This window comes from Acartia tonsa, chromosome 2 (genome assembly GCF_053477335.1).
Source record: "Acartia tonsa isolate MP-2025a chromosome 2, ASM5347733v1, whole genome shotgun sequence".
Taxonomy (NCBI): Eukaryota; Metazoa; Arthropoda; class Copepoda; order Calanoida; family Acartiidae; genus Acartia; species Acartia tonsa.
The window spans coordinates 14,850,964-14,878,687 of NC_137261.1; the positions used below are offsets into that span (position 1 = coordinate 14,850,964).

At 37.9% G+C, this 27,724-nt stretch overlaps 2 protein-coding genes across 2 annotated transcripts in view; both read right to left on the reverse strand.

Annotated features, from left to right (window-relative positions):
* Positions 1 to 27,724, reverse strand: part of LOC145305445 (uncharacterized) — a 344,737-nt gene that overhangs the window by 67,626 nt on the left and 249,387 nt on the right. The gene's annotated exons all lie outside the window — the stretch shown is intronic.
* Positions 1,397 to 8,866, reverse strand: LOC145305282 (uncharacterized). The gene is made up of 5 exons (XM_080146894.1): positions 8,796 to 8,866; positions 8,485 to 8,579; positions 4,134 to 4,212; positions 3,275 to 3,377; positions 1,397 to 2,531 (listed from the first exon to the last, which is right to left on the reverse strand). Exons 1-5 carry the CDS (start codon positions 8,808 to 8,810, stop codon positions 1,723 to 1,725), a joined length of 1,101 nt encoding a protein of 366 aa, XP_080003020.1. The 5' UTR covers positions 8,811 to 8,866; the 3' UTR covers positions 1,397 to 1,722.

Sequence of the window (27,724 nt, forward strand, 5' to 3'; positions counted from 1 at the left end):
TCCTTCGGTACAGACAAACACACAAACACACAAACATCCTGTTACTTTATTATAAGGATAAATAAAAAAAAACATAAATACTTTCTATAATGGTTTCGTAATTTTTTTCTTTGATCCTATTCCTATTGCATTGTTAATTTACGATTGTTTTATTTTTTTATAACAACTAAATATCAGCTCTATAACTTTGTCAAAGAGGGAGGGGACATTAGGCTGTTTATTATAATAGTCCCCAAAGTTTTATAACAGTGTTTTCTTGTTCGTTGGCTCCACAACTTTGGGGACTTTTGATATGTTGGTGTCCAAACGTTTTAACCACTAATTGTAATCTATAAAAGGGGTAATTTGTTGTATAATCATTGGGGATGTACTTCAATGTATCGGTCATTGTCTTATCTCTTTAGATCAAAAATATTTTCAGTAGCAAATTTACTCAAAAATCACTTATTGTCCGTCCCCAAACGTTTTCATACTTATTAAAATAAAGAAAAGTGGTAATTTTGTATATCATGATACATTTACTATTTTCCCATGGTCTTATCCTTTTCGTATCTTTATATTAAAGTCCTAAATGACTTTATTTTCAGATAAGCTCCCTATCTGTTTAAAGATAACTTGGGTTTTAGTCAGATAGTTATCCTTATACTGAAGTAACAGGATGTTTGTCTGTTTGTGTATCTGTGTGTCTGTGTGTACCGAAGGATCTCGCTAACCGCTGAACCGATCGGGTTCTCCTTGACAGGGTAGCTTCTCATAGGTCCCAGGAAATTTTATAACTATTTTTTGGGGGGGTGGGACACACCCAATCCCCCAAAAAATGAAAAATCCCCCCCAAAAAAAAAAAAATTTCCACCCCCAAATATATTTTTTTACTTTTTCTTTTAAAATCTAAAATAAGAAATTGGGTTATCAAATTCGACTTCCCCCCTCCTCAAGTGCCCCTAGAGGCCTCTAAGGGCGTAGCCGCTAGTTGTAATATATAAAGTAGTAAGGTTTTAATAATATTAAGATTTCATTTACTACTGATCTGATTGAGCTATCCCTTTTAGGGAGGCTCTAAATAAGTCCCGATATGGTTTTAGGTAATTTGATTTTGAAATGTTTGGATTAGGATGGTGTTTGTTACCCTACTCATTGATTTAATTAAATAATAACTATATCGTAGGGGCGCAACCGCTATTCTTATTTTATAAAGTAGTATAATTTTTGTCTTTAGCTTAAGATTTCGATATCTACTGAACCGATTAAGTTCTCCATATATGGAATCTTCTTATATGTCCCTGGATAGTTATAAGATATTTAATTTGTTTTGGGGCTATTTTCCTACTTTACTTACTCCTTCGAATACAGAGCTCCTAGGTGCTAGGAGCACAGCCGCCAGTAATTCAAAAAAAAAGAGGATATTAATATTTATTAATATTTAATATTAACATTTATAACAAGGAGCAACATTCATAACAAATTGGAAGACTGTAACATAACAAAGACAATAATAACAGGGAGTTTTACAGATATGAGTTTTTTTACTTTAGGTATTTTTAAGGAGATTCTTAAGTTGGATCATATTTTTAGACGAAGCCCAATCTGCACCACTTTTGATTCCTGTGACGTCATAAAAATGAGGGAGATGATAGGAGAAGTGGGAAAGAAAATTCCTCATTTTTATGACATCACAAGAATCAAAAAGTGGTACAGATTGGGTTTTGTCATATTTTTAACTAGTTAACAGTAATACCAGCCGTCAGATTTCTTGCAGATTTTGTTGGCTCTGATAACTTCAGGCTTGGGGTCAACAATGTACTGTCCAGACGTGACAGTCTGCACCTGGGGCCTGGGATCAACAATGGTGGTGAAGGTGGTGGGACGGTTGGGAATGGGGTCCACGGGGGCTACAAAGTTGCCTGTGTTGGTGAAGGTTGTGGGGGTGTATACTGTAGTGTAGGGGCGGGTGGATTGGAAGTAAAAGGGACGGCTGGGACGGCGAACGGGCACTCTGTTGCCGCCGACAACATTAGAAACAGTGTTGCCAATCCCGTTGGACACACCGCCGACAAAGTTGCCAGTTCCCTGGGCAACTCCACCCACAGTATTACCAACGCCGGAGGCAAGACCGCCGACAGCGTTACCGGCACCGCTTGCAACACCACCAACAGCACCGCCAGCGCCGCTGGCAACACCGCCCACAGCTCCACCGGTACCGGCGGCAATTCCGCTGACAGCTCCACCAACTCCATTGGCAGCCCCACCAACGACGGATCCAACACCATGAGCAACGCCGCCAACACTGTTTCCAGCCCCAGAGGCAATACCGCCGACAGCGTTTCCGGCGCCGCTAGCTACACCGCCGATGGCACCACCAACTCCAGAAGCAACGCCACCCACGGCTCCACCGACACCGCTAACAATACCGCCGACTGCGCTTCCGAAACCGTTGAGGATACCGCCGACACCAGCGCCGATTCCCTGGAAGATTCCGGAGAAGAATTGGCGGTTTCTGGGAACAGACAAAAGATGAAGGCCACTCAAATCACCTATAAGAAAACAACTATTTATTGTAACGTATCATAGACAGCTTTCCGCGGATGTTAAATCAAAAACTATAAGATTAAAACAAATTTTGTTATCCCCTAGAGGCCAAAGCCCAGGCCTAACAAAACTGGTATTACTTTTAAAATTTTTATTTCAATTTTTATGAAAAATTGTCTGTAATAAGATGCTATACATAATTTTTCAGTATGGCTGAGAACCGGTTCCAATCCAGAGGGTATTGATCGGTTTCGAAGCCTTACTGCAAATATTTGTTACAATGTTACAAAGGTGTAATATATTTATTTCTTACATTATGAAGATTTTTCTTTACAAAGATTTAATGCAAACAACAAATTATAAACATATAAAAATATTGAGAATAATTGGGATTGTAATTTCTTTCTTTAATTTAGAAGGTCTGTCTTATCTCTGCTTAAAATGGCAATAAACTTGCTGTAAATATAAAGGTTTTGTAAAACTTAAAAAGTTATTTATCGCATCGTATTATAAATAGCAAATACAATTATACAATGTACAGTTATATGATTAAAATCAGTTATGTTAGCCCGTGCCTTCGGCCCCTCGGGCCTAACAAATCTGGTTTTAATATTATATTTGTAACTTTTTTTAAATTGAAAACCGGATACAATACGGTGCTATACATGATTTTTTCAGTATGTCTGAAAACTGGTTCTTATCCACCGGGAATTAATCGGTATCGAAGACATATTGGAAATGCACTTACCGGCATTGGCGGCGTTTTGTTCGTCCTGAATAGTTTGTGTAGGGAGGGAGAAGCCATTGCTTATTCCGTTGCAATCACGAAATTCTCCTCTCTGCCAGGCTTCCTAAAAATTCATAAAAATGGGAATGAAAATATCCATAAAAGCAAAGCACTAAAATGGTAGGACAAACGAACATTAACGCTTGTAGAGTGTCAGAACTTAATAAGCAGAATATAAATGTATAAATTCTAAACAAAATTGTAAGTAAAAGTGTTGCATAACTGCTTATAGGAATTATCAAGTTTAAAATCGATAGGACAATTATAAAATGTCTAAATTAATGAAAAGAGCTAAACGTTACGGAAAACTTTACTTTTAAAAATCAATGTCAAAAATGGAAGTATGCAAAATGTGTTTAATAAATCTTAGCTTTCATCACTTTTTTTGTGTTTGACTTTCTTTGGTTATTAATGGTCGAAAAAATTTTATAATACTATACAGTCTCTATGAATAAAATCTAAATTAAAACTAAAGGTAAAAATTTAATAACCAATATTTTTATTTTTGAAATAGTGATTTCTAAGATGATTAGTAATTAGGGTCATGCTAAAGTTAAATTTCCAGTATGGCTTCAAAACCGATTAATATCCGCTGAATCAAAACCGGTTCTCAGTCATACTGAAAAATCATGTATTCCACCGTATGACAGACAATTTTCCACGAATATTAAAATAAAAACCATAATATTAAAACCAGTTTTGTTAGACCGAGCCTTCAGTCCCTTCAGCGATAACAAAACTGATTTTATTCGCTTAATTTTCATTTTACCACCCGCAGAAAACTGTCTATAATACGATGCAATAAATAACTAGTCCTTACCACTGTCTTGCAGTAGCCATATTCATTGCAGCATGATTTCTCTTGGGGACATCCACGGAAATTGGCCACCCATCTTGCTCTAAAATATCAAAATCATTTGTTAGTTATTTATCGCATTTATAAGCTTTCCTCGGATATTAAAATAATAAGTTATAAGGTTAAAACCAGCTTTATAAGCCACGAAGAACCGGGCTAACAAAACTGGTATTAATCTTATTTTAATATTTGTTGAAAATTGTCTGTAATAAGATACTCTACAAGTCTTTTCAGTATGGCTGAGAATAGGTTCTAATCCAGCGGATATTAATCGGTTTCGAAGCCATTCAAAAGGGTCTTCAAGGTCTAAACCTGTGTTATCTATTGGATGTAAATCCTTATAATAAAGTAGAAGTATCTCTGTCTGTCTGTCTGTACCGATGGATCTCTCTAACCGACGAACTGGTATGGTTCTCCTTTACAGGGTAGCTTCACAAAGGCCTGGGAAGGTTTACAACTATTTTGGGAGAGGCCCAAGAGAAAAAGCCCCTACAATTGAAAGGGACGGGGTCTACTTCTCCCCTCTCTCAATGGTCCCATCTTAGCTCCCACTTTCATCCTTAAACATTCAGTACCTGTATGGGGGGGCACTGCAGCTGTTAGGTCCAGTTCTAGCACCTAGAAGTTCTGCGCTGCTAAGGTCAGTCAGGCATACAGCCAATAAATAGTTTACCTGTATGGAGGGGCACTGCAGCTGTTAGGTCCAGTTCCAGCACCTAGAAGTTCTGCGCTGGTGAGACCAGTCAGGCATACAGCTAATAAATAGTTACCTGTATGGAGGGGCACTGCAGCTGTTGGGTCCAGTTCCAGCACCTAGAAGTTCTGCACTGGTTAGACCAGTCAGGCATACAGCCAATATATAGTTACATGTATGGAGGGGCACTGCAGCTGTTAGGTCCAGTTCCAGCACCTAGAAGTTCTGCGCTGGTGAGTCCAGTCAGGCATACAGCCAATAAATAGTTTACCTGTATGGAGGGGCACTGCAGCTGTTAGGTCCAGTTCCAGCACCTAGAAGTTATGCGCTAGTGAGGCCAGTCAGGCATACAGCCAATATATAGTTACCTGTATGGAGGGGCACTGCAGCTGTTAGGTCCAGTTCCAGCACCTAGAAGTTATGCGCTAGTGGGGCCAGTCAGGCATACAGCCAATATATAGTTACCTGTATGGAGGGGCACTGCAGCTGTTAGGTCCAGTTCCAGCACCTAGAAGTTATGCGCTAGTGAGGCCAGTCAGGCATACAGCCAATATATAGTCACCTCACAGGTCTCCTTAGCAAAACCTTAGATTAAAAAAAATCTCGAAAGAAACGGACAACAGGGCCTTCAAATAGGGTACAGTGGTGGTCAGAATCCGTTGGAGATTAAATCTTAGCTGCTCCTTCTTGCCAGATATTGCAATTTGAAGTTTTGTGGTAAAAATGCCTAAAATTACAAGAATTCCAAGGATATATGCACAAGAAAACACCTTAATTCATCAAATAAAATGGGTGAGTTTAACATTTGAGGAGTTTATATGTCTCTGCATATGTAAACTACACAGTCCCTCCCCATTTAGAAAATATTGTTTCTTTAAAGAAATTATTTAATGAAAAGGTACATTGTTCTGTTTACAACTTTAAGCTAGAGGCTGTTACCCTGGAACCAGTAAAGAAAACCTCAGTTCTAGTTTACATATTGCTAAAGTTAATATTTAAAATACTCTCAACCCCCCCCCCCCTTCAACCCCCTCTTGCAACCCATAAATTTTAGGGGGGAGGGCAAAGTAATAGTATTATGTTTTACTCAAAACTACTTGAAGTATTGAAAGAAAACATTATATGTAAGATTCTTAGGCCCAAAGTTTCTGGAAATATAAGCTTTAGTACGTAAACTTTAGTAGCCATCAAAATCTCTTGCAAATATTGCTGCAACCAACCCACTCCCTCCTTCTTAGACCACAAATTATTAGGAGGGGGGCAATGGACATGGAAAATATAACTTTGGATTTAAGCTTTTTTGGGATATTCGTTACTTTTACAAATATTGCTGGATTCCCCCCCCCCCCCCTCCGTCTGTTGGAAGTAGTGGCTAGTGGCATAGGTAAATAATATTGTATATTATTAGAAACCTCTGGTGATATTCAGGGTATATTTAATTTTATAAATATCTATTTCAACTACAACCCTCCCAATCTAGTACAATTATTTTGCTATATAATCTCCTCTAGCCTATTGGACTAATAAAATAAATATGGTCAACCCATTGCTCCTTCCCCAAACATTGAATAGGTAATACATATGAAGCAATTTGAAATCTAAAAGTTTTATTCCAATGTTTGCTCCTTATTGCTATAGTAGTTTCTGAGTAAAACACAGGTGGTGAGGTTGTATGGAGGGTAGCTGGAGAGGGAGGGGGAGGGCAAGCAATATTTTAACTTTTTTTTTATGGGGGTGGAGGAAATTTAGCAGCAATATAATTTTTCTGGATGGGGTTGGGGAAAGGTCAGCAATATTTGTTCAATTATGAAGTAATTATGGACCTACTAAAGTTTAAATCCAAAAGCACTCTATATCTTGAGTAATCTACAAGTAAATCACAAGGGTATTGCTATACTCCCTTCTATTACTTATTTGGAGGGAGGGGGGGGGGAGAGATTGTAAAGCAATAGGGAGGGAAAGGGGGCTTGGAAGGAGAATTCAGCAAAATTTGTTAAAATTACTTTTGTCGTAACAAAGCATATTTGCTTTGCTGCTACAATTCTAGTGGTTTCTTAGTAACACACCATAGTAGTAACCTTTCAACTGCAACCCAACCATTCTCTCTTTACAAAATGATATGTTTTTGATTTATGAGGGGAGGGGAAGAGGTCAGTAATATATGTAAAAGTGCTTTGGGTCCCACAACAATACAAATCCAAAAGCTTTATATGTATCTCTAATATTTTCTTAAAACACATTGGAATGATCTTCCGCCACCCCCCCCCCCAATTATGTCAGGACAAGGGGGAGGGGGAGAGAAGGTGGTCAACATAATTTCTACAAAATTTTGGCAAAAAAACCTTACATAAAAATTTTTCCCACTATACTTCAATTAGTTTTTGAGAAACACATAATAGTATTACTATGCTCCCCCCCCCCCCCTCCACCCTAAAGTTGGTAGGTTGTGAGAGTATGGGGGGGGGGGGGAAGCAGAATTACTAAAAGTAACTTGGGCCATATGTAAACTTAAACTTAAGTTTTTTCCAGGGTAACAGCCTTTGGGATAAAGTTGTAAATTGGGCAAACCTCTTTAAGCTTATAGTACCTTGTTTATTACTCTTATTGAAGTTAAAAACATCATTTATAGTAGTAAAAATTGTTCTAAATGGGGATGAAGTGTGTAGTTTACAAATGAAGAGATATCTAAACTCCTCAAAAGTTAAACTCGCCCTTTTTATTTGATGAATTAAGGTGTTCACTTATGCATATATCCTTGGAATTCTTGTAATTATAGGCATTTTTACCACAAAACTTCAAATTGCAATATCTGGCAAGAAGGAGCAGCTAAGATTTAATCTCCAACGGATTCTGACCACCACAGTACCCTATTTGAAGGCCCTGTTGTCCGTTTCTTTCGAGATTTTTTTTAATCTAAGGTTTTGCTAAGGAGACCTGTGACCTGTATGGAGGGGCACTGCAGCTGTTAGGTCCAGTTCCAGCACCTAAAAGTTATGCGCTAGTGGGGCCAGTCAGGCATACAGCCAATATATAGTTACCTGTATGGAGGGGCACTGCAGCTGTTAGGTCCGGTTCCTTCACCTAGAAGTTCTGCGCTGGTGAGACCAGTCAGGCATACAGCCAATATATAGTTACCTGTATGGAGGGGCACTGCAGCTGTTAGGTCCAGTTCCAGCACCTAGAAGTTCTGCGCTGGTGAGTCCAGTCAGGCATACAGCCAATAAATAGTTTACCTGTATGGAGGGGCACTGCAGCTGTTATGTCCAGTTCCAGCACCTAGAAGTTATGCGCTAGTGAGGCCAGTCAGGCATACAGCCAATATATAGTTACCTGTATGGAGGGGCTCTGCAGCTGTTAGGTCCAGTTCCAGCACCTAGAAGTTCTGCGCTGGTGAGACCAGTCAGGCATACAGCTAATAAATAGTTACCTGTATGGAGGGGCACTGCAGCTGTTGGGTCCAGTTCCAGCACCTAGAAGTTCTGCGCTGGTGAGACCAGTCAGGCATACAGCCAATATATAGTTACCTGTATGGAGGGGCACTGCAGCTGTTAGGTCCGGTTCCTTCACCTAGAAGTTCTGCGCTGGTGAGACCAGTCAGGCATACAGCCAATATATAGTTACCTGTATGGAGGGGCACTGCAGCTGTTAGGTCCGGTTCCAGTCCCTAAAAGTTCTGCGCTGGTGAGACCAGTCAGGCATACAGACAATAAAGTTACCTAAAAATTCACGAGGATAAAAAATAAAATTAATCTATAAAATTTCCTTGGCTAGCGTAGGAATAAATGTATAAGCTAAAGGAAACACAATATAATATTATTAAAGTTTTGAGCATTGAAACTTTTTAAAATAATATATATGAAACTCTGGCCTAATCTCTTCCCCAAAAAAAAAAGTTTTTTTAACAAAATCCCTAAAAAACTGAAAGTACTAACCAAAGCCACAGCCATTTTGCTACAGAGAAACAAACGGATTGAACGCGGACCATTTATAGACTTGATTTTGACATTTAGATACATATTTTACTTCAACAGGGGTAGATAGTTACACAACATTTCATAGTAGTAAAACTCAGGGATCTAAAGGGATAAGACAATGGCACATAAATTGATGTAATAAACAGCCCATTGTCCCCTCACTCTCCCTCTGAGTACAACCTATCTTCTATTTCTTTCTTGCTTTGCCTTAAATGTTTACTTAATTTATAAAAAAAAAAACTGCAACGATATGATTCCCCTTTTACAGTGAAGCTTCTTGTAGGTCTTAACAGGCTTATAAAACTTTTAAAGAGGAGGAACATTGACCCGCCTAAGAGAAATCGAACCAACAAAATATACCACCCCCCTTAAAAAAGAATTATTTTTTCTAAATCAAAATATATTTAGTAGTATAGAATCGACTTTTACATTCTTTAATACGCATAAATATACGATCAAGTCTATCAGTTACGGATGAACTAACGATCCTGCATAGTACAGACAGAGTCTAACTGAAAAAACCTTTGCTTTCTGTAAAAATATTTTTTTGTAGAATATATTAAACTTTCATCCCCTAACATTCAGGAAAACCCAAGAGGTCAATATTTAATTAAATCTTTTTAGATTGTTAAAAGCGAAGCTTTTCTATACTTAGGGTCGGATACTCCGTACTTTTGTCCGTCCGTTCGTAACGGATAGATCTTTTGATGTTTCAATATGATAGAATTGTCATATCGATTTTAAACTTTACATGATGATTCTTGTGACAGTACAAAAATGTTCGTATGTCTATTTAAAACAGTAGAAACTTTCCAAAATGATTCAAACAAAACAATATTTCTTTTCATGTTGTTTAAAAACTGATTCTTCCTTAATGTCCTGCAAACCCCTTATCAGTGTTCATACAAACTATTAAAATTACGCTATTTCTTGATAGCAAAATAATATTTTATGATGGCATTTATTATCCCTATATAAAAGTAACAGGATGTTTGTCTGTTTGAATGAGTGTACTAAAGGATCTCTGTAACCGCTGAACCGATAGGGTTCTCCTTTTTAGTGAGGCTTTATCTAGCGAAGGTTTACAACTATTTTAACATAAGGGTGCTACTAACCTCCCAAGAGAAACCTTCCCTAAAATTTTAGTTTTCTTTTTGAAAGATTATAAAAGGAGGGCCTCAAGCCTTCCCCCCCCCCCGCCCCTTTCATTTTCAATCTATTTCTCCTATTAGTATAGTACATTTTACTTTTAATATGATTAAGCCCCTAACCGTTGAATTTTAAGAGTACCCTCTAAATTTCTCCACATATCTATATCTGCAGGGAGGTAGGGGACATTGGGCTGTTTATTACACCAGTCCCTAAAGTTTTATAATAACGTTTTAACGTTGAGTTGAGTGTCCAACGTTTCAATCAATAATTGTAATGCAAAGAAGGGTTAATTCTTTGTATCATCATTAGGGTGTACAAAAATGTGTATTGTCTTATCCCTGTAGTTATATCTGTCTCACATCTCATTTTCTTGACCTGAACCATATATTTTATTTAAGAATAAAGGTATATAGTATTTATGTAAAACAAATAATAAAAATATTTTCATCATTGAAATGAATAAAATCAAACATTGAAATTGTGAATTAACATGGAACAATAGTTATTTCTAACATAAAGGGTGTGCAAAAAAAAATGCGGACATTTTTAAAATTGAAATTGCGCGGCTTGTGTTAATAGTAGAAAAATGTTACGCATATCGTTAGAACCGCTAGGAAGTCAATTTTTTTTGAATATAAGAATTGATCCTCTGCTACGTATAGTTACAGAGCTACGTGTTAAAATGTCCCAACTGATGTAAAACTTGACTTGCGAGTAAATTGTTAAATATTAAATTAAAGGGGATGCAAATAAAAATACGTACATTTTTAAAATTCTAATTGCTCGGCTTGTGTTAATGGTAGAAAAATGTTTAGCATACCTATGGAATCCCTATAAACTCTATTTTTTGCAATATAAGAACCATTCATGTGCTACGTATATTTTATGAGCTATGTGGTAGAATCTCCCAACTGACTTAAAACTAAAAAAAAAATTCACTTTTCTCACATTTGTCAATACAGCTCCTAAACTAAAAATAGCACAAAAATCATACTTATATTTCCAAAAAATAGAGCTTATGACGGTTCTAACGATATACATAGCATTTTTCTACTATTCACACAAGCCGAGCAGTTTGAATTTTAAAAATGTCCGCATTTTTGCACACCCTTTTTTCTATCTTTAATGATTTAATCGCAAGTCCAGTTTTAAGTCAGTTTGGACATTTTACCACATCGCTCCGTAACTATACGTAGCAGAGGAATTGTTCTTATATTTCCAAAAAATAGACTTCCTAACGGTTCTAACGATATGCGTAACATTTTTCTACTATTAACACAAGCCGCGCAATTTGAATTTTAAAAAGGTACATATTTTTTATATACTTTAATCTTTAATGATTTACTCGCAAGTCAAGTTTTAAGGCAGTTGGGACATTTTACCACATCGCTCCTAAAATATACGTAGCACAGGAATCGTTTTTATATTTCCAAAAAATAGACTTCCTAACAGTTCTAACGATATGCGTAACATTTTTCTACTGTTAACAAAAGCCGCGCAATTTTAATTTTTTTTTGCACACCCTTTAGTATTATAAACAGCTTTCCGCGGATATAAAATGTTTTTCTTGAACCAAAATGCCGAAGGCTAAAAAACTGGGTTTAATCTTATGATATAACACGATGCTAGATATAGTTTTCTTATGGATGAGAACCGGTTCTAATCCACCGGATATTAATTGGTTTCAAATTAATACGAGAATGACACTATAATCCAACATGTAAAAGATCAGCTAGCATAGACAGAAAGACACACATTAAAGTGAATAGGAATGGTTTTCAGGTTTTTATAAATATTTAAAATATGCTTCTGCCTGTATCTCTGATTCAAACAAAATCAAGATATTTAGGAGTTTAAACAATAGAATAAAATAAGGGAGAGAAAGGTATACAGCAGGGAGGGAGGGGACATTGGGATATTTATTACACAAGTCTTCAATGTTTTATAATAGCGTATATTTTTCGTTGGCTTAATAACTTTGAGGACATTTATTGAACTTGATTGGTTATTTCATAAAGTTAAGAGCTCAAACGTTTCAACCAATAATTGTAATCTAAAGAAGGGGTAACTTCATCATTGGGGAATTAGATAAATTTATCGGCCATTGTCTTATCCCTTTAAATCCCTTTTTGTGCGTGAGTTTAAAAAAAAGACAATTGTCAATTCATCTTCCATTTACATATGCCTGAATTCCTGGTTCAATGAAACAAGCAATTAATTAGTCTTGAAAGATAATGGCTTCATTAACCAGTGTCTTTTTTACTTCATATATTAGATAGTATTTCAATTCGTCCTCATTCGAGTTCAGATCTTTTTTAGAGCTTAGTAAACTATAAAATAACAGAATTTTCCTTTTTTTAACAAGATTTCTTTTTGATAATAAATCATCATAGTTATTTATTTATTTACAATTAGCGGTAACGCCCCCTAGAGGCCTCTAGTGGCACTTTAAATGTTTCGTTTTATTTAAAATAATACGTAACATGTCTATATTGCGTTCAAGGCGGTTCATCGGTTAGCGAGATCCTTCGGTACATACAGACAAATAGACGCCCTGTTACTTTATTATAAGGATTATTATTGTACTTAAAGTTTGCTTTTGTAACAACTAATTGATGACTTTTAAATTTTAGTTGGTCTCTAAAAAAAAACTGTATCTAAGGCTCTAAAAGTACATTTTCTTTTGAAGTTACCCCTAAACTTATTCTTATCATTTAAAAATCTTTTAGGGCAGGTCCTTTTTGAATGCAACGGTTTTCTTTAATTAGGATCTAACGGGCCGTCTTTTACGGTTTACTTTTTCGTGTAACTTATAGCTCTTCCTAATTTTCCTATCGATTTTAAACTTTGCATAATGATTCCTATAATAATTTGGAACGATTTAGAAAGCATAGTAACTCTATTTTCGTTACTAGAATTCCCGTACGTCTATTTAAAACATGTTGATTATTTGACAACAATTTTTAATGTGAAATAATTATCTGATCTTTTTGAATGCTGATTCCTATTGCAACAAGGTACAATGTTATAAAGGAAGCATCTCTATAATCAAGTCCTAAAAATGTAAGTATGTCCTTCAACAATATCCTGTTTTGCAACAAATTTAGTTACAATTTTATTTAAATTTTATACATATTCTATCTATTCAGTTCTGACGCTCTTATTGTTCCAGCTGTTTATAATATCTGAATGAACATATGCATCAACCAACCATAATTTTTGACCGGCTTTACAAAAGAAGGATGATCCGAAGTATGTATACTTTTTAAAAGCGAAGCTTTTCTATAATTAGGGTCGGCCCGTACGTCCGTCCGTCCGTTACGGATAGCTTTTTCCGTTAATTTAGGCATGTTAAAATTGTCCTATCAATTTCAAACTTTGGAAGATGATTCCTGTAGGAGTTAGGTACGACTTGAAAAGCGTAGCAACTCTATAATTGTTACCAGAATTCCGTCCATATTAAACATGTTGATTTTAAACTTTTTTAACAACAATTTTTTACGTGATATAATAATCCGATTGATCTGATTTTTGGATTACTGATTTATATTACAAGCGAATCATCTCTGTAATTAAGCCCTAGAGATGTAAGTGAAAACTTTTGGCATATTTAGTTCTGACACTCTGCAAGAATTAATGTTCGTCTGTCCTAACGTTTCATAGCTTCTTTTTTATGGATGTTGTCATCCTTGTTTCTTTAAATATTCCACCCCCTAAATTATCAGTATTTTCATCTTAGCTTTCTGTAAGCGAAGCTATTTTTTAAAACAGGGACGATATCTTGTGCTTGATACAATTGCGAAGCCTATGTTAAAGTTCTAAAATTAAAGACATTAAGAAAAAGACTAATCCATGTTTATTTATTTAATACTTTTCAAAAATAAGTTTTATTGAAAAATCTGGTGAAATATTCCTGAGTAATGGTATGAGCCAGGGATCTAAAGTGATAAGGAAATGGACGTTGAATTGAAGTACATAACCAATGATAATACACAAAATTATCCCTTCTGTAGATTACAATTTGTGGTCGAAATGTTTGAACACTTAAAGTTGTTAAGATAACAAATAAGAAAACGTTATTATAAAACTTTGGGGACTATTCCAATAAATAGCCCATTGTCCCTACTCTCTCTCTGGGTAGGAAAAATATTTAGACATACGGGATATCAAATACAGAATAGCTTCGCTCCTTAAAAAGGACCTGTATGAAACTAGGAAGATGGCAGGAACAATTTCAAAATAAAGAAAGCTGTTTAACCCATTGTCGATCAGAGAGAGAGAGGGGACAATTGGCTGTTTATCACACTAGTCCCCAAAGTTTTATAAAAACATTTGATGGCTTAACATTTTTGGGGACTTTAATGCATTTGGTTTTGTTGGTTTATATAGTTGAGTGTTCAAAGGTTTCAACCACTAATCTTTCTCTACAGAATGGGTGATTTTGTGGATCATCATTGGGGATGTACATTAATTTATTGGCCATTGTCTTATCCCTTTAGATCCCTGTAGGCTACAACTTAGACCTTTAACTCCCCGACAACAAGAGGATATGTTAAGGGTTAAGTTGTATTTGTATTTCCAGGGATCTAAAGGGATAAGACATGATGTACATATGCAATAATGATACGCAAAATTACAACATCTGTAGATTACAATAAGAGGTTGAAACGTTTAGTCACTCAAATTAATGAACCAAACAATCAAATTATATAAAGCTTTTAAGCCAACAAATAAGAAAAAGTTGTTATAAACTTTGGGGACTAGTATAATAAACAGCCCAATATCCCCTCCCTCCCTGTTTTTTTTCTATGTTGATGAAAGCATCCTAGAAATTTGTGAAAGATAAAAAAAATGTTGCGGTCACTTTTTTAATGGTTTATACCAATATACAAGAAAATTACAGGCTCAGGAATTAAGGGAAAGATCTACTGAGATTAAAACTAGGTTCTGCTACGCCAATAGAGGTCTCTAGGGGCCTTTGAGGGGGCGGGGTAACCCCCATTTTTCCATTGTAGTTTTAATCAGAAAAAAAAATTTCAGGGGCGATTTCCTTTGGGATGGTGGTTCTACCCTCCCCCAAAATAGTTGTAAACCCTCTCAGGACCTATAGGAAAACTATAACGGTTTAGGGGTTAGCGATATCCTTTGGTACCTTTGTTAATATTGTTAATCCCACCCCCCCCCCCTTTGCATAATACTATCTCAACTTCTATTAGAGATAGAGATTTATTACATTCTACATATTTCCTGTTTATATAAAATAGATTTTTAACGACTTCAACACTCCTTTTTTAGCAATCTTTGTTTTCAGGATTTTTAATATCAGATTTTTTTAGAGCTATAAAATTACTTTTTCCTTAATATATTAATTTTTAGTTAGATTTTAAATATAATTTTGCCAGGGGTTGTCCGGTTTTTAACACCACTCTCAATCTGAACCCGCGGCAAGAGGCTGAACTGGAGAAACAATTGGACACTTGGCTACAGGAGGGAGTCATAGAGCCGTCAGACTCCGCCTGGAGCAGCCCCTTGGTGCCCATCAAGAAGAAGGACGGGAGCACCCGCTGGGCCGTCGACTACAGAGCCCTCAACAAGTGCCTGGAGCTGGATAGCTACCCTCTGCCCAGGATCCAGCAGCTGGTAGAACGAGCTGGAGGGCACCGCGTCTACAGTGCCCTAGACGCGGTGGCCGCATACTACACCATCCGTGTGTCTGAGGACAGCCGGCCCTGCACCGCCTTCACCACCCCCAGGGTAGATATACCACACTTTTCTGGGATCTTGCTGAGTCAAGTATCAACTGTTGGGAATATCAAAGGATGACTCCATGCAAAATTTGAGCCGGATCCGGCCAAAACCGGCCGTGAATTTTATGAAAAACCGGTTTTTTCCGGTTTTTAGGGGGTATCTGTAAATCGATTCAGCTGGAGCAAAACCGGTTAGAGGTACAAAAAATTTTACTTCACATGAAATTTAGCCAATGCAATTGCGTACAAAAATGTACTTCATCATCAACTTGATTGGACAACTCTTTCCCCTCCTAAATGTCCATTAAAACCTCGGAAACGGCAAAAATCGCCAAAAATCACGCCTTCGGCGGCAAATAACGGCTAAACGGTCAGCCGGAGGCGAATGAAACATAAATAAAGAAATGTCTGCCTTAAAAAGTTGTTCAACATCAAAGAGATGCTTGAAGTCTCTAAAACGACTCCTTCCCCTCCTTTAAGGGGAAAAACTGAAAAAACGTGATTTTCAAAAGTATGCCCACTTCGTGGGTGTGGGGGGCACTGAACCCGTCACCCCAGGGTCACCAAATATAAAGTCTAGGCGGCCCACAATGCTGAATTTTCACCAAGTGAAAGTCTTGTGTCATTATCTCTTATGAGAAAAAAGTTATTAATTAATTAAAATTTCAAATTGTGATTTTTTGATGGATTTCTTTGATGAAATGACAGGCTGGTCAATTTTTAGGCCATTTTTTGCGGTTTTTGGGCCGTCACGCCCAAACGGTTTGAGATAATCTCATGGGACCTTTTGCCTGACCTAAGCCTGGTTATTTGTAAGGTCTAAGAAAAAAAAAATCCCGGATTGGATGAAGCACGACGTCGCTGCGTGCCGTCAAAAATCGCTGGTCGGCTCATTTTGCCCCCTCAAACCCTCACCTCGTGCCATTTTTCTGTGTAAAGATTATAATTATAATCTTTTGCGTAAGTCTGTTTTTTTTTCCTAGACCTCACAAATAACCAGACTTAGGTCAGGCAAAAGGTCCCGTGAGATTATCTCAAACCGTTTGGGCGTGACGGCCCAAAAACCGCAAAAAATGGCCTAAAAATTGACCGGCCTGTCATTTCATCAAAGAAATCCATCAAAAAATCACAATTTGAAATTTTAATTAATTAATAACTTTTTTCTCATAAGAGATAATGACACAAGACTTTCACTTGGTGAAAATTCAGCATTGTGGGCCGCCTAGACTTTATATTTGGTGACCCTGGGGTGACGGGTTCAGTGCCCCCCACACCCACGAAGTGGGCATACTTTTGAAAATCACGTTTTTTCAGTTTTTCCCCTTAAAGGAGGGGAAGAAGTCGTTTTAGAGACTTCAAGCATCTCTTTGATGTTGAACAACTTTTTGAGGCAGACATTTCTTTATTTATGTTTCATTCGCCTCCGGCTGACCGTTTAGCCGTTATTTGCCGCCGAATGCGTGATTTTTGGCGATTTTTGCCGTTTCCGAGGTTTTAATGGACATTTAGGAGGGGAAAGAGTTGTCCAATCAAGTTGATGATGAAGTACATTTTTGTACGCAATTGCATTGGCTAAATTTCATGTGAAGTAAAATTTTTTGTACCTCTAACCGGTTTTGCTCAAGCTGAATCGATTTACAGAAACCCCCTAAAAACCGGAAAAAACCGGTTTTTCATACAATTCACGGCCGGTTTTGGCCGGATCCGGCTCAAATTTTGCATGGAGTCATCCTTTGATATTCCCAACAGTTGATACTTGACTCAGCAAGATCCCAGAAAAGTGTGGTATATCTACCCCAGGGGCTTGTATCAATGGAAAAGGATGCCCTTTGGCCTGGCTACGGCGCCATCCGTCTATTCCAGATTTATTGCAGGGGTCCTAAACCCATTAGGCACAGCCAACCTCCAGTCATACCTTGACGACGTCCTGACCTTCCACCAGGATACCTGGGCCCACCTGGCTAGGCTCCGAGAGGTCTTGGAAGCCCACCGCAGGGGAGGAATCCGCCTCAAGCCAGCCAAGACTAAGCTGTTCCGAGCCAAGGTGGATTATCTGGGCCACACCCTCAGCTGTGAGGGGATAGCCATGCAAGAGGATTATATTGACCGCATCCTGGACTGGCCGGCCCCCAGCACCCCCAAGGATTTGCTGGCGCTTCTGGGGTTCTTTGGATACTACCGCCTGTTCATCCCAGAGTATGCCGACCTCACCTACGAGATGAATCGGCAGAAAACGGCCAAGACCCTAGCCTGGACACCTGAGATGGAAGCCCAGCTGCTGCAGCTCAAGGACAAGTTCCGTCAAGCCCCCATCCGAGCGCCGCCCAGGTTTGACTTGCCAGCAGTATTCCAGCTCACCACAGATTTCAGCAGCCGCGCCATCTCTGCCATTCTGAGTCAGTGCCAGGACGGCAAGGAGAGACTGATTGCCGCCGTGGGGCGCAAGACAACCGACCCCGAGACTTGCTACCCGTCCTGGAAGGGAGAGATGGCCGCCATTATGTATGGAATCCGGAAATTCCACGGCATCTTGTCCTACCGCAGCTTCCAGATCAACACTGACTCCTCAGCCTTGCTACAGATGAAGTCACTGAACACATCCACAGGGATGGTGGCCCGCTGGCAAGAGGAGCTAGCGGCCCTAGATTTTACCGTCTGCCACTGTCCTGGCACCCAGAACACCAACGCTGACGCCCTCAGCCGCCGGGAGGACGCCAACATGCCAACGGCCAGCGCCGAAGAATTAGCAGAGCAGGCTGAGTATATCCATAACCTTGGCCAGCTAGGGGAGTCCGCAGCCAGCCGGCCCCCTGCCGCCCGACTGGACCCAGCTAGAGTACTAGAAGCCCAGACACAAGACCCTCTCCTGCTCCGTGTCCGCCAGTGGGTGGCTGATGGCAGAGCCCCAACCAAGGCTGAGCTGCGCGGCAAGGAACGAGACGAGCAGCAGTACGCCAGCCGCTTCCCAGCCCTGGGACTTGACGAGCATGGTTGCCTCACCACCACTGACCAGACCCTGACAGGGGAACGGACAAGATACCTGCTGCCTTCGGCCCTCCAGCAGGACGCGTTCTTTCTAGCCCATGGGACCCCCATGGCTGGACACTTTGGGATGGACGCGACTATCGCCCGCGTTGCCATGCACTTCTGGTGGCCCAACCTGGCCCGTGACGTCCGCCTGATGGTTCAGACTTGTCCTGAATGTGTCCAGAAGGTTACCAAGGAAAGGTTGAAGCAAGGGATACATGTACCCTCCCGCCAGGGGTATCCACAGCAAGTCCTGTTCATCGACCTGGTGGGGCCGCTGCCAGAGACCCCAGCTGGGAACCGCTACATCCTCACCTGCCAAGATGGGTTCAGCCGGTTTGTCAGCCTCTACGCCATCCCCAACAAGCGCACCCTCACGGTGGCTGAAGCCCTGCTGCACCGCCACCTGGCCACGTTTGGGTGCCCTCTGAAGATCCACTCCGATAATGGGATGGAGTTCACCGGCCAGGTATTCCAGGAACTGGCCTCCAGGCTTGAGATTGGCCTGACACATCCACCACCCTACAACCCACAGTCCAACCGAGTGGAAAGGTTTCATCGGACGCTCAATACAGGCATGCGTTTGTTTTTAGACAGAGACGACAACAACTGGGAGCCCCACTTGCCGGCCATTGCCTTTGCCTACAACACCAAGGCCTGCAGATCTACCGGCGTGACCCCGTTCCTAGCCTTCTTTGGGAGAGAGGCCAAGCTTCCGGTGGACATGGTGCTCCGGCTGCCAGAAACAGAATATGCCTCGGTTCCAGCCAACGTCCAAGCCCTCCTGCAACGTTACTATGCAGTGTATGATGCCATCCAGCAGAAGGAGGAGGGAGCCATCCGGAGGAGCGCGGCAGCCTACGAAGGCACAGCCAAGTATGAGGTTGGAGACTTGGTCTGGTACCTGGCCCCCCGCCTGGTGCCAGGGAAGGCAGCCAAGATCACCAAGAGATGGACTGGCCCCTGGAAGGTAGTGAGGAAAGCTACAGAAGTCCATTATGTCATCAAGCCTGCCTCTCCAGTAGCCAGGATCTCGGAAGTTACCGCGCATGTAGGCCGACTGCGCAAATACACTGGAGATGTGACTGCCCACCAGATTCCAGCAGACATTCAAGTTGACGTGGACGGCGACGAGGATGCCACCGAGCTGCCGGTTGGAGCGGCGGCGCCCGCAGCTGGCGACCCAGGACAGTTCCCAGTGCACCAGCCGGCCGCAGCCGCCCCACAGCCCAGCGGCCAGGATCGTGACCCAGTAGAAGAGGACCTGCAGGAGCAACCCAACGAACCACCGCCGCAACCGCCAGTTCCAGAGCCCCCCAGAGATGCCATCTGGAACCCTGATACAGACATGGAGCACCTGCCAGCCAGCAGCGAGCCTGTAGGAGGAGAAGCAGCTGTTGCAATGGAAGAGGCCGCCCCAGAGGACGAAGCTGAAGCCATGTGCCCCCTGTTGATGACAGCCATCCCTATCCGGGTAGGAGCTAGGAGGCCAAGCAACCTTAACCAAGCAGGCGCCCCCATGGAATTTTATGCGCCCTCATCCATCGTCATTCCCCCCTTGGGAACCACCAGAGTTAGCCTAGGCCTCCGTGTCCAGCTACCCGCTGAGGCAGAGCTAGTCCTGCAGACGAGGCAAAATTTCCAGCGCCGGGGCCTAGCCGTCGCCAACCCCCGTCTAGAAGCCAACCAGGAGCTGACAATGCTGATATCCAACCACAGCCAGACCGAGCAACGAGTGTCCCGTGGAGCCTGTGTAGCCAGAGCTGTCCTCCATCGAGCTGTGCCCCAGGAAGAGCCTGTCCTGCGCAGACATAGGTTGTCGTATCCCCAGGTTCAAGGCCTGGTGGCTCGAGAGCCACGCAACCCTTGAAGGGGAGGTTGTGGTAATACGACAACCAGACGGACAGGCAGTTTACAGAGTTGCTACGCTGTGACTTATCATAACAAACCCACTGCACTAATCTTATTATATCACCATCTATCTCATGACCGATGTTGACCCCGCTATCTAGCGGTCAAACTGGCCTGCCTAAATGTGGGGAGGGGCTCAAACATGCAACTATCACGCGCCCCTCACGCGCTTATATAACCGGGAGGCGCTGCCTCCCCTTTTACCACCGCTGCCCCCACAGCCTGTCTACCGCCGGGAGCTAAGCCCTAGCGTCCCACACCCCCTTCAAACCTAACCATTGTTATAATCTGTTGTATATATATAGTAAACATTGCTTGTAAATATTATTCAGTAAAATATATAATTTCTGTATGACTAAATCCTGCTAGTTTGTTTTGGTAGAATAATTCAAGGCTAGGGCTCGTTGAATCCGAACTCGTTACCCTGTGGGCCGAGAACGCTCGGCTTACCAGAATAAAACTGAAATTAAACAATGAACTTAAAAAGATATCTGATTGGTTTAGGAGTAATCAAATGAGCTTAAATCCTGATAAAACTAAAATTATGATATTTAATAAAAACGAAAATACTATTGATTGGAATGCTCTTAATATTAAGCTAAACTTTAACAATGAAAATGAGTTTGATCCTGAGAAAATAAAAATCTTAAATTATGTCAATTCAAGTAGCAATATTCCTGCAATTAAATTCCTAGGTGTATTTATAGATCCTTCTTTAAATTTTAAATATCATGTAGAACATTTACGTAAAAAAATTTCTAGTTCCTTATTTCTTATAAATAGAGCTAAACATATACTGAATTTAGATAGCAAAAAAATGCTTTTTCATTCCCTTATAAATAGTCATTTACTTTACTGTTTACCTGCCTGGAGTTGTGGTCTTAAATCTACTATAGAACCATTAATTAAATTGCAAAAAAAGGCAATAAGAATTGTTTTTAGTAAGAAACACATCTCACACACAATGCCTTTATTTAAAAAAATGAATGTCCTTCCTTTACATGAATCAGCTAATTATTTGAAATTATTATTTATGTATGATTTTATAAACAGTAAGCTACCAAGTTCCTTTCAAGGTACATGGCTTCGCCGTAACCAATTACATACCAGAAATCTTAGAAACTCAAATATGTTTGATGTTAAAAAGCCGAAGTTTAAATCTATCGAAAGATTTCCTAAGTATCATTTTCAAGAATTATGGAATAACCATTGTAATAATGATTTATTAACCCACAATCAACCAAGAAAAAAATTTATTAAAAATCTAAAAGAATCTTTGTTATCAAGCTTAATTCTAGTGTGTAACAACCCATTATGTCAAGAATGTAGATAAATTTATATTTCTTTTCAATATTGTTTGAAATCTGATAAATTAATCAAAATTTATTTGTTTAAAATTTTTTGAATTTCTATTATTGCAATAATGGTGTGAGACTTGTATGCCCTAATCAATCCTTCCTATTATCATTCCTTCCTCTCCAATATGATTTCATTTATTGCTTATTATCTTTTTTTTGTCTTATTTATATGGCCTGTATGAAAAGAATGTGTGAATACACATTACTGCATACTCCTATTTTTTAGGAAACTGCCATTTGGGAAGAAAAAATTTTATAAATTAACCATATCAATAAAATTTTTCTGTATATATAAATGTATATAATATTCATTTAATTCATTTATTATTGTAGTTTTTTTTTCTATGTATGTACACCCAAGAATAATAAATCTAATCTAATCTACATGGATAAGCAAAACAGAACTAATTTGAGAGAAACCTTTGTTGTACTACGGGTAATTACTAATTACTTAACCTAACCTAATCTAAAAAAGGAAAAATACGTTTTATTTACTAAGTATATTTGCGATAACTTTTATTTAATGAAATCTTCCAATTTTTAACATTTACAAAACGGCCTACTTAATTGCTTCAAGATCCATGTCAGATCTATATAGGAAATAAATGTCTATAAACGAGCTCAAGTTTTCCAAGGAATATATGATTAAAACTCATAGTGCTCCAATAATCCATAATAAACTCTCATTGCCCAGAACGATAAGACCCATTATTTTACTTTATTAAAAATAAATTCATTTTTTTAATTTCATGTTGCTATTTACCTTATATTGATGTACTTAATTTCTAATCATAAAAAAGAAAATTTAAATTTATAATATAATAAATTTAAGAAAACTCTGTTTTAAAAGAACATGGCGACATTTTGTGTGGTCAAATATTAAACTAAAATTGTAATCATCATCATTAACCCTTTGGTGATGGTAATGTAAAGGAAAAAATATAATTTAAAAAATCTTTTTAAAATCATTTAAATTATCAAATATTTACTTTCTTTTAGATAGTAATGCCGGGTGAGGAAAATAGATTTATTGAGAAATAGATATGCATATAGAAAACTAGCCAATAGGGAGATAATCTTATCGAGCCAACTCTAGTATGTGATATTCTGGAAAGAATGGAATGAGAATAAAAACTTTCCTCTCCCCTTTCCTTATTTTTAAACTAATGGATAATAAGGAGGGGATGTATTTTCTAAAACCTTATCACAGCGGGTGGGGGGGGGGGGTGGGTAATCAGTCCTAATATAACCTATCCTAACCTGACCAAAACGAATAAACAAAGGACTATTTTTAATTAATTTTAAAAACAAGGGGTTTATGTGCTCAACAAGGGAATCTGAGAGAAAATACTAAAAAATGTATTTGATAAACATTTTAAATTCACATTTGACATACCTGTCTGATAACAACTTGACAATTTACAAGATTAATGTTTAGATGCATTAAATCAGGAATCGAAAGGGATAAGACAATGGCCATTGAATTGATGGACATCCCCTTTGATAATACACAAAATTACCCCTTCTGTAGATTACAATTAGTAGTTGAAACGTTTGGACGCTTAACAAAATGAATCACCTAAACGAAATTCAATATAAGTTCGCAAAGTTGCTATGCCAACGAATAAATGAAAAGTTATAATAAAACTTTGGGGACCTGTATAATAAACAGCCCAATGCCCCCTCCCTCCCTGGCAATGAATACCATACTTTCTACAATTTCATCTCAAACAGTCATGACAACTATTTTTCTTCCGGAAGGGAGGGACATTGTGCTGTTTATTACACTAGTCCCCAAAGTTCTATAATAAAGTTTTTTTTTATATAAGTTGGCTTAAAAACTCTTGGGACTTTAATATAATTTTGATTGTTTCGTTCAGTAAGTTGAGTGTCCAAAAGTTTCAAATGTAACCTACAGAATAGATAATTTTGTTTATCATCATTGGAGATATACATCAATTTATGGGCCATTGTGATATCCCTTTAGATCCAAATAGTGGAGTGCACAGAGATTCACCAGAGTAGGGTTGAAAAAATTATCATTTTAGGGAGGGTAACACCACCCTTATAAGTCTTAAACATAAAGTAAATGTTGATATGCCATTTCGATGTTCTATAGTATCCCGTCCGTAACTATATGTTTGGAAAATGTGATTTTCTCGGATGCTATTGAAGATAGATGGCTGACCATATGTAGTATAATATAATCTGTCGGACTGTCGGTCATGCATAAAAGTCATTGAAAATATCTTTTATTAATATTTTGGAAAGATTTCGTGATTTCTATTACGAATTATTGCATCTTCTCTATAATTCATTTTGTCTGTTTGTCCTTCCATGATTCGCTACCCGCGACTGTGGCTCAACACGTAGCGCATCCGTTCGTCGTCGGGATGGTGATAGGTTCGAATCTCGGTCCGACACCGCGTCATAACTAAAGACGTTAAAAATGGTTCCCACTGCTGCTATGTCAGATGCGCGAAGTAGATAGTTTGAGTGGGGGGGAAGGTCTTGGCCCAAAACAGGCGCAACTCGTTACCATGCACAGTTGGGACTTCTCAGACAAAGGTCGTGCATATCAGAGAGTTGGTTGTCTGATGGGTGAATGGACGCTTTACACCGCTATCATAAGCGGAGTATGTTTCAAGGTGCGTGGAGAGAGGTCTAGTACCCGAAGCAACACCAAGTCTTAACTCTCAACTCCATGATTCGCTACTTATATATGTTGTCATCCTGTTTTTCTGAATATTTGGCTTTGGACAAAAGTGGCCATAGCTGATTTTTTATCGACAATAATTTATCATAATCCTTGTCTTAAAATATAAAGTAGTAAGGTTTTTCTGTCTGAAGATTAAGATTTCAAATCGATTAAGTTTTCCAAGTTAGGAAAGCTTCACATTGGTCCCAGGATGGTTTTAGGCTATTTTAATTTTTAGATTTAAATCTTTGGATGGTTTTAGGCTATTTTTCTTCTATTTTCTAATCTTGCAAATACAAATCCCATAGAGGCTACGGCCCCGTAGCCACTAGTATGGGAATATGATAACTTAAATTTGCGCAAATAAATAGAGTTTTAAAAGTATATTGTGTGTATTATTTTGAAATAATCTTATTATTTTCTTTTTTCTATAATACTACTTTGTTAAAACTTTTATAAAACAGGTAACTCCATTTATGTAAAAGTTGAAAATCAGTTTCTGATATAAAGTTTTTTCGGGAATAGTCCATTTCGTAACATCGCCCCATAAGGGGCGATTCGTTGTATTTTAAAATGGCTTTTTATAGGTTATTTCAGGTTAGGTTAGGTTATATTGGGTTAGGTAACTGCCCCACAGGGTTAGGTAATTGGCCCCGCAGGGTTAGAGCCCCCCGCAGGAGCTAGAAATAGGAGAAAAGCTACTGTTAAAAAAACGATAAATCGCCCCATAAGGTGCGATGTTACGAAAGGGACTATACCCGTTTTTTCTAACACCTTCTAGTGAAAAAATATTATTTTTACCAAGGCTTGGAAGCCGCGCCTTCAGCCGCGCAAAAGCCTTAAACTTAAACCCGTAGTATGACAAAATTTCTTCTAAACGATAGATTGTCTGTTTACACAGTTATGGAATCTCGACGAAAAAGATTTTTTTATCCAATCTTGACAAGTGAGGTATTTTTGGAAAGAGGAATATATATAGAAAACGCCTATGAAAATTAGAAAATCCGCAGAAATCATATTTGCAAGTTATTTGCAAAAATCTGCAATATTAATTTGCAAAATTAATTTCATGCCTTAAATGACTCATTTAAAAAGAAATCTTTTTATGAAATGTGTTTATCTATAAGTTTAGAACATACTTAAGGCAAAAAAAATTTCTTTAGTGTTACTTTTTTCACCTTATATATGAAAAAAGCAGTTTCTCACATTTTATGATAAAAAAAGGTACCGGAACAAAAAATATGATTTTTCTTGATGTAAACACAATAATTGGCATAAAATCTATCATCCTAAATGTAAAAATCAGATATAGAATCCTTTTTAGAGCAAAAATAGTGCAAAAAGTAACCAAGACATTTTTGCAAAGTATGAAAATCTGAAGAAAATAGTTCTTTTTGATTTTGATATACATATCAGATATATGTATATAAAATTAGTGATCAAAAACTATAAAACAAGTTATAACTTTTTCAACCCTATCATTAATTAAAATGCACTTTTAGGTTTAATTATTACCAAAGTAGCACATAAAAACTCTTTTTATTAAGTTATTAAACAAAATAAATTCAAATCAACAATTAGGCGTTTTTTATAATGCAGTAGACCATTTTGTAGTTGTTTTTTTTGGCATTTATTTTGTTTAATTACATCATTAAAAGAGTTTTTATGCACTACTTCAGTAATTCTTAAACCTAAAAGTGCAATTTAATCAATGACAGTGTTGAAAAAACTTATAACATGTTTTATAGTTTTTAATCACTAATTTCATATACATTTATCTGATATGTATATCAAAAGCAAAAAGAACTATTTTCTTCAGATTTTCATACTTTGCAAAAATGTCTTGGTTACTTTTTGCACTATATTAGCTCTAAAAAGGATTTTATATCTGATTTTTACATTTAGGATGATAGATTTTATGCCAATTATTGTGTTTACATCAAGAAAAATCATATTTTTTGTTTCTATACCTTTTTTATCATAAAATGTGAGAAACTGCTTTTTTCATATATAAGGTGAAAAAAGTAACACTAAAGAAATTTTTTTTGCCCTAAGTATGTTCTAAACTTATAGATAAACACATTTCATAAAAAGATTTTTTCTAAATAAGTCATTTAAGGCATGAAATTAATTTTGCAAATTAGCATTGCAGATTTTTGCAAATAACTTGCAAATATGATTTCTGCGGATTTTCTAATTTTCATAGGCGTTTTCTATATATATTCCTATTTCCAAAAATACCTCACTTGTCAAGATTGGATAAAAAAATCTTTGTCGTTGAGATTCTATAACTGTGTTTAGGAACAGGTTTAGACATCCAGCTGGAGTTTAAAGTTATGTCATGTCGATTTCACTGAGGCTTACACACTAGGTGCACTGCCAGGTGCAGTTAATATTTTTTATTCCTTGGAATGATATTGCAGAAACTTTATTAAAGACAGTTAAATAATAATTCATAATTAAAAAAAATATTTTATTATATTAAATTGATATTAAATCACACTTTTCTTTCATCTTATCTTCCCCAATTAAGAATGTCTTATACCAGCTTTCGTCTGATAAATTTTAAAAACAATGATATAAAATATAAATCACCAGGGATAAAAGTATGAAGAAAAAAGGATTAAAATATATTTCTGTAAAATTACAATCTTTGAGGAAAGCTAATTCATACTGCAAAATTATTGAAGTAAAAAATTTAAGATTTACCTTAGCCTTTATTCCTGGTTCATTTATAAACAATATAGTTATTTTGTGTAATATTATTTTTTGTATTTAGTATAATTTTTTTGAAAGTTATTGAATATGAGACTAATTGTAGAACACGTTTTAACCTACATTAATTTTTTTTATTTAAATATTTCTTTCTTAATTGGCGACAATGTCTGTTGAGACATGAACTTTATTTAAATACTTTTTCCTGTTTTATGTCTTTAAACGTAGATTTGCCGCAGTTTTTCGTTATTTGTATTATAATAAGACCTAAAGCTACTG

Coding starts and splice junctions, on each gene's coding strand:
- LOC145305282 (XM_080146894.1), bottom strand. Junction 3,378..4,133: donor ATGGCTACTGCAAGACAGTG/GTAAGGACTAGT, acceptor ATGAATTTTTAG/GAAGCCTGGCAGAGAGGAGA. Junction 2,532..3,274: donor ACAAAACGCCGCCAATGCCG/GTAAGTGCATTT, acceptor GTTTTCTTATAG/GTGATTTGAGTGGCCTTCAT.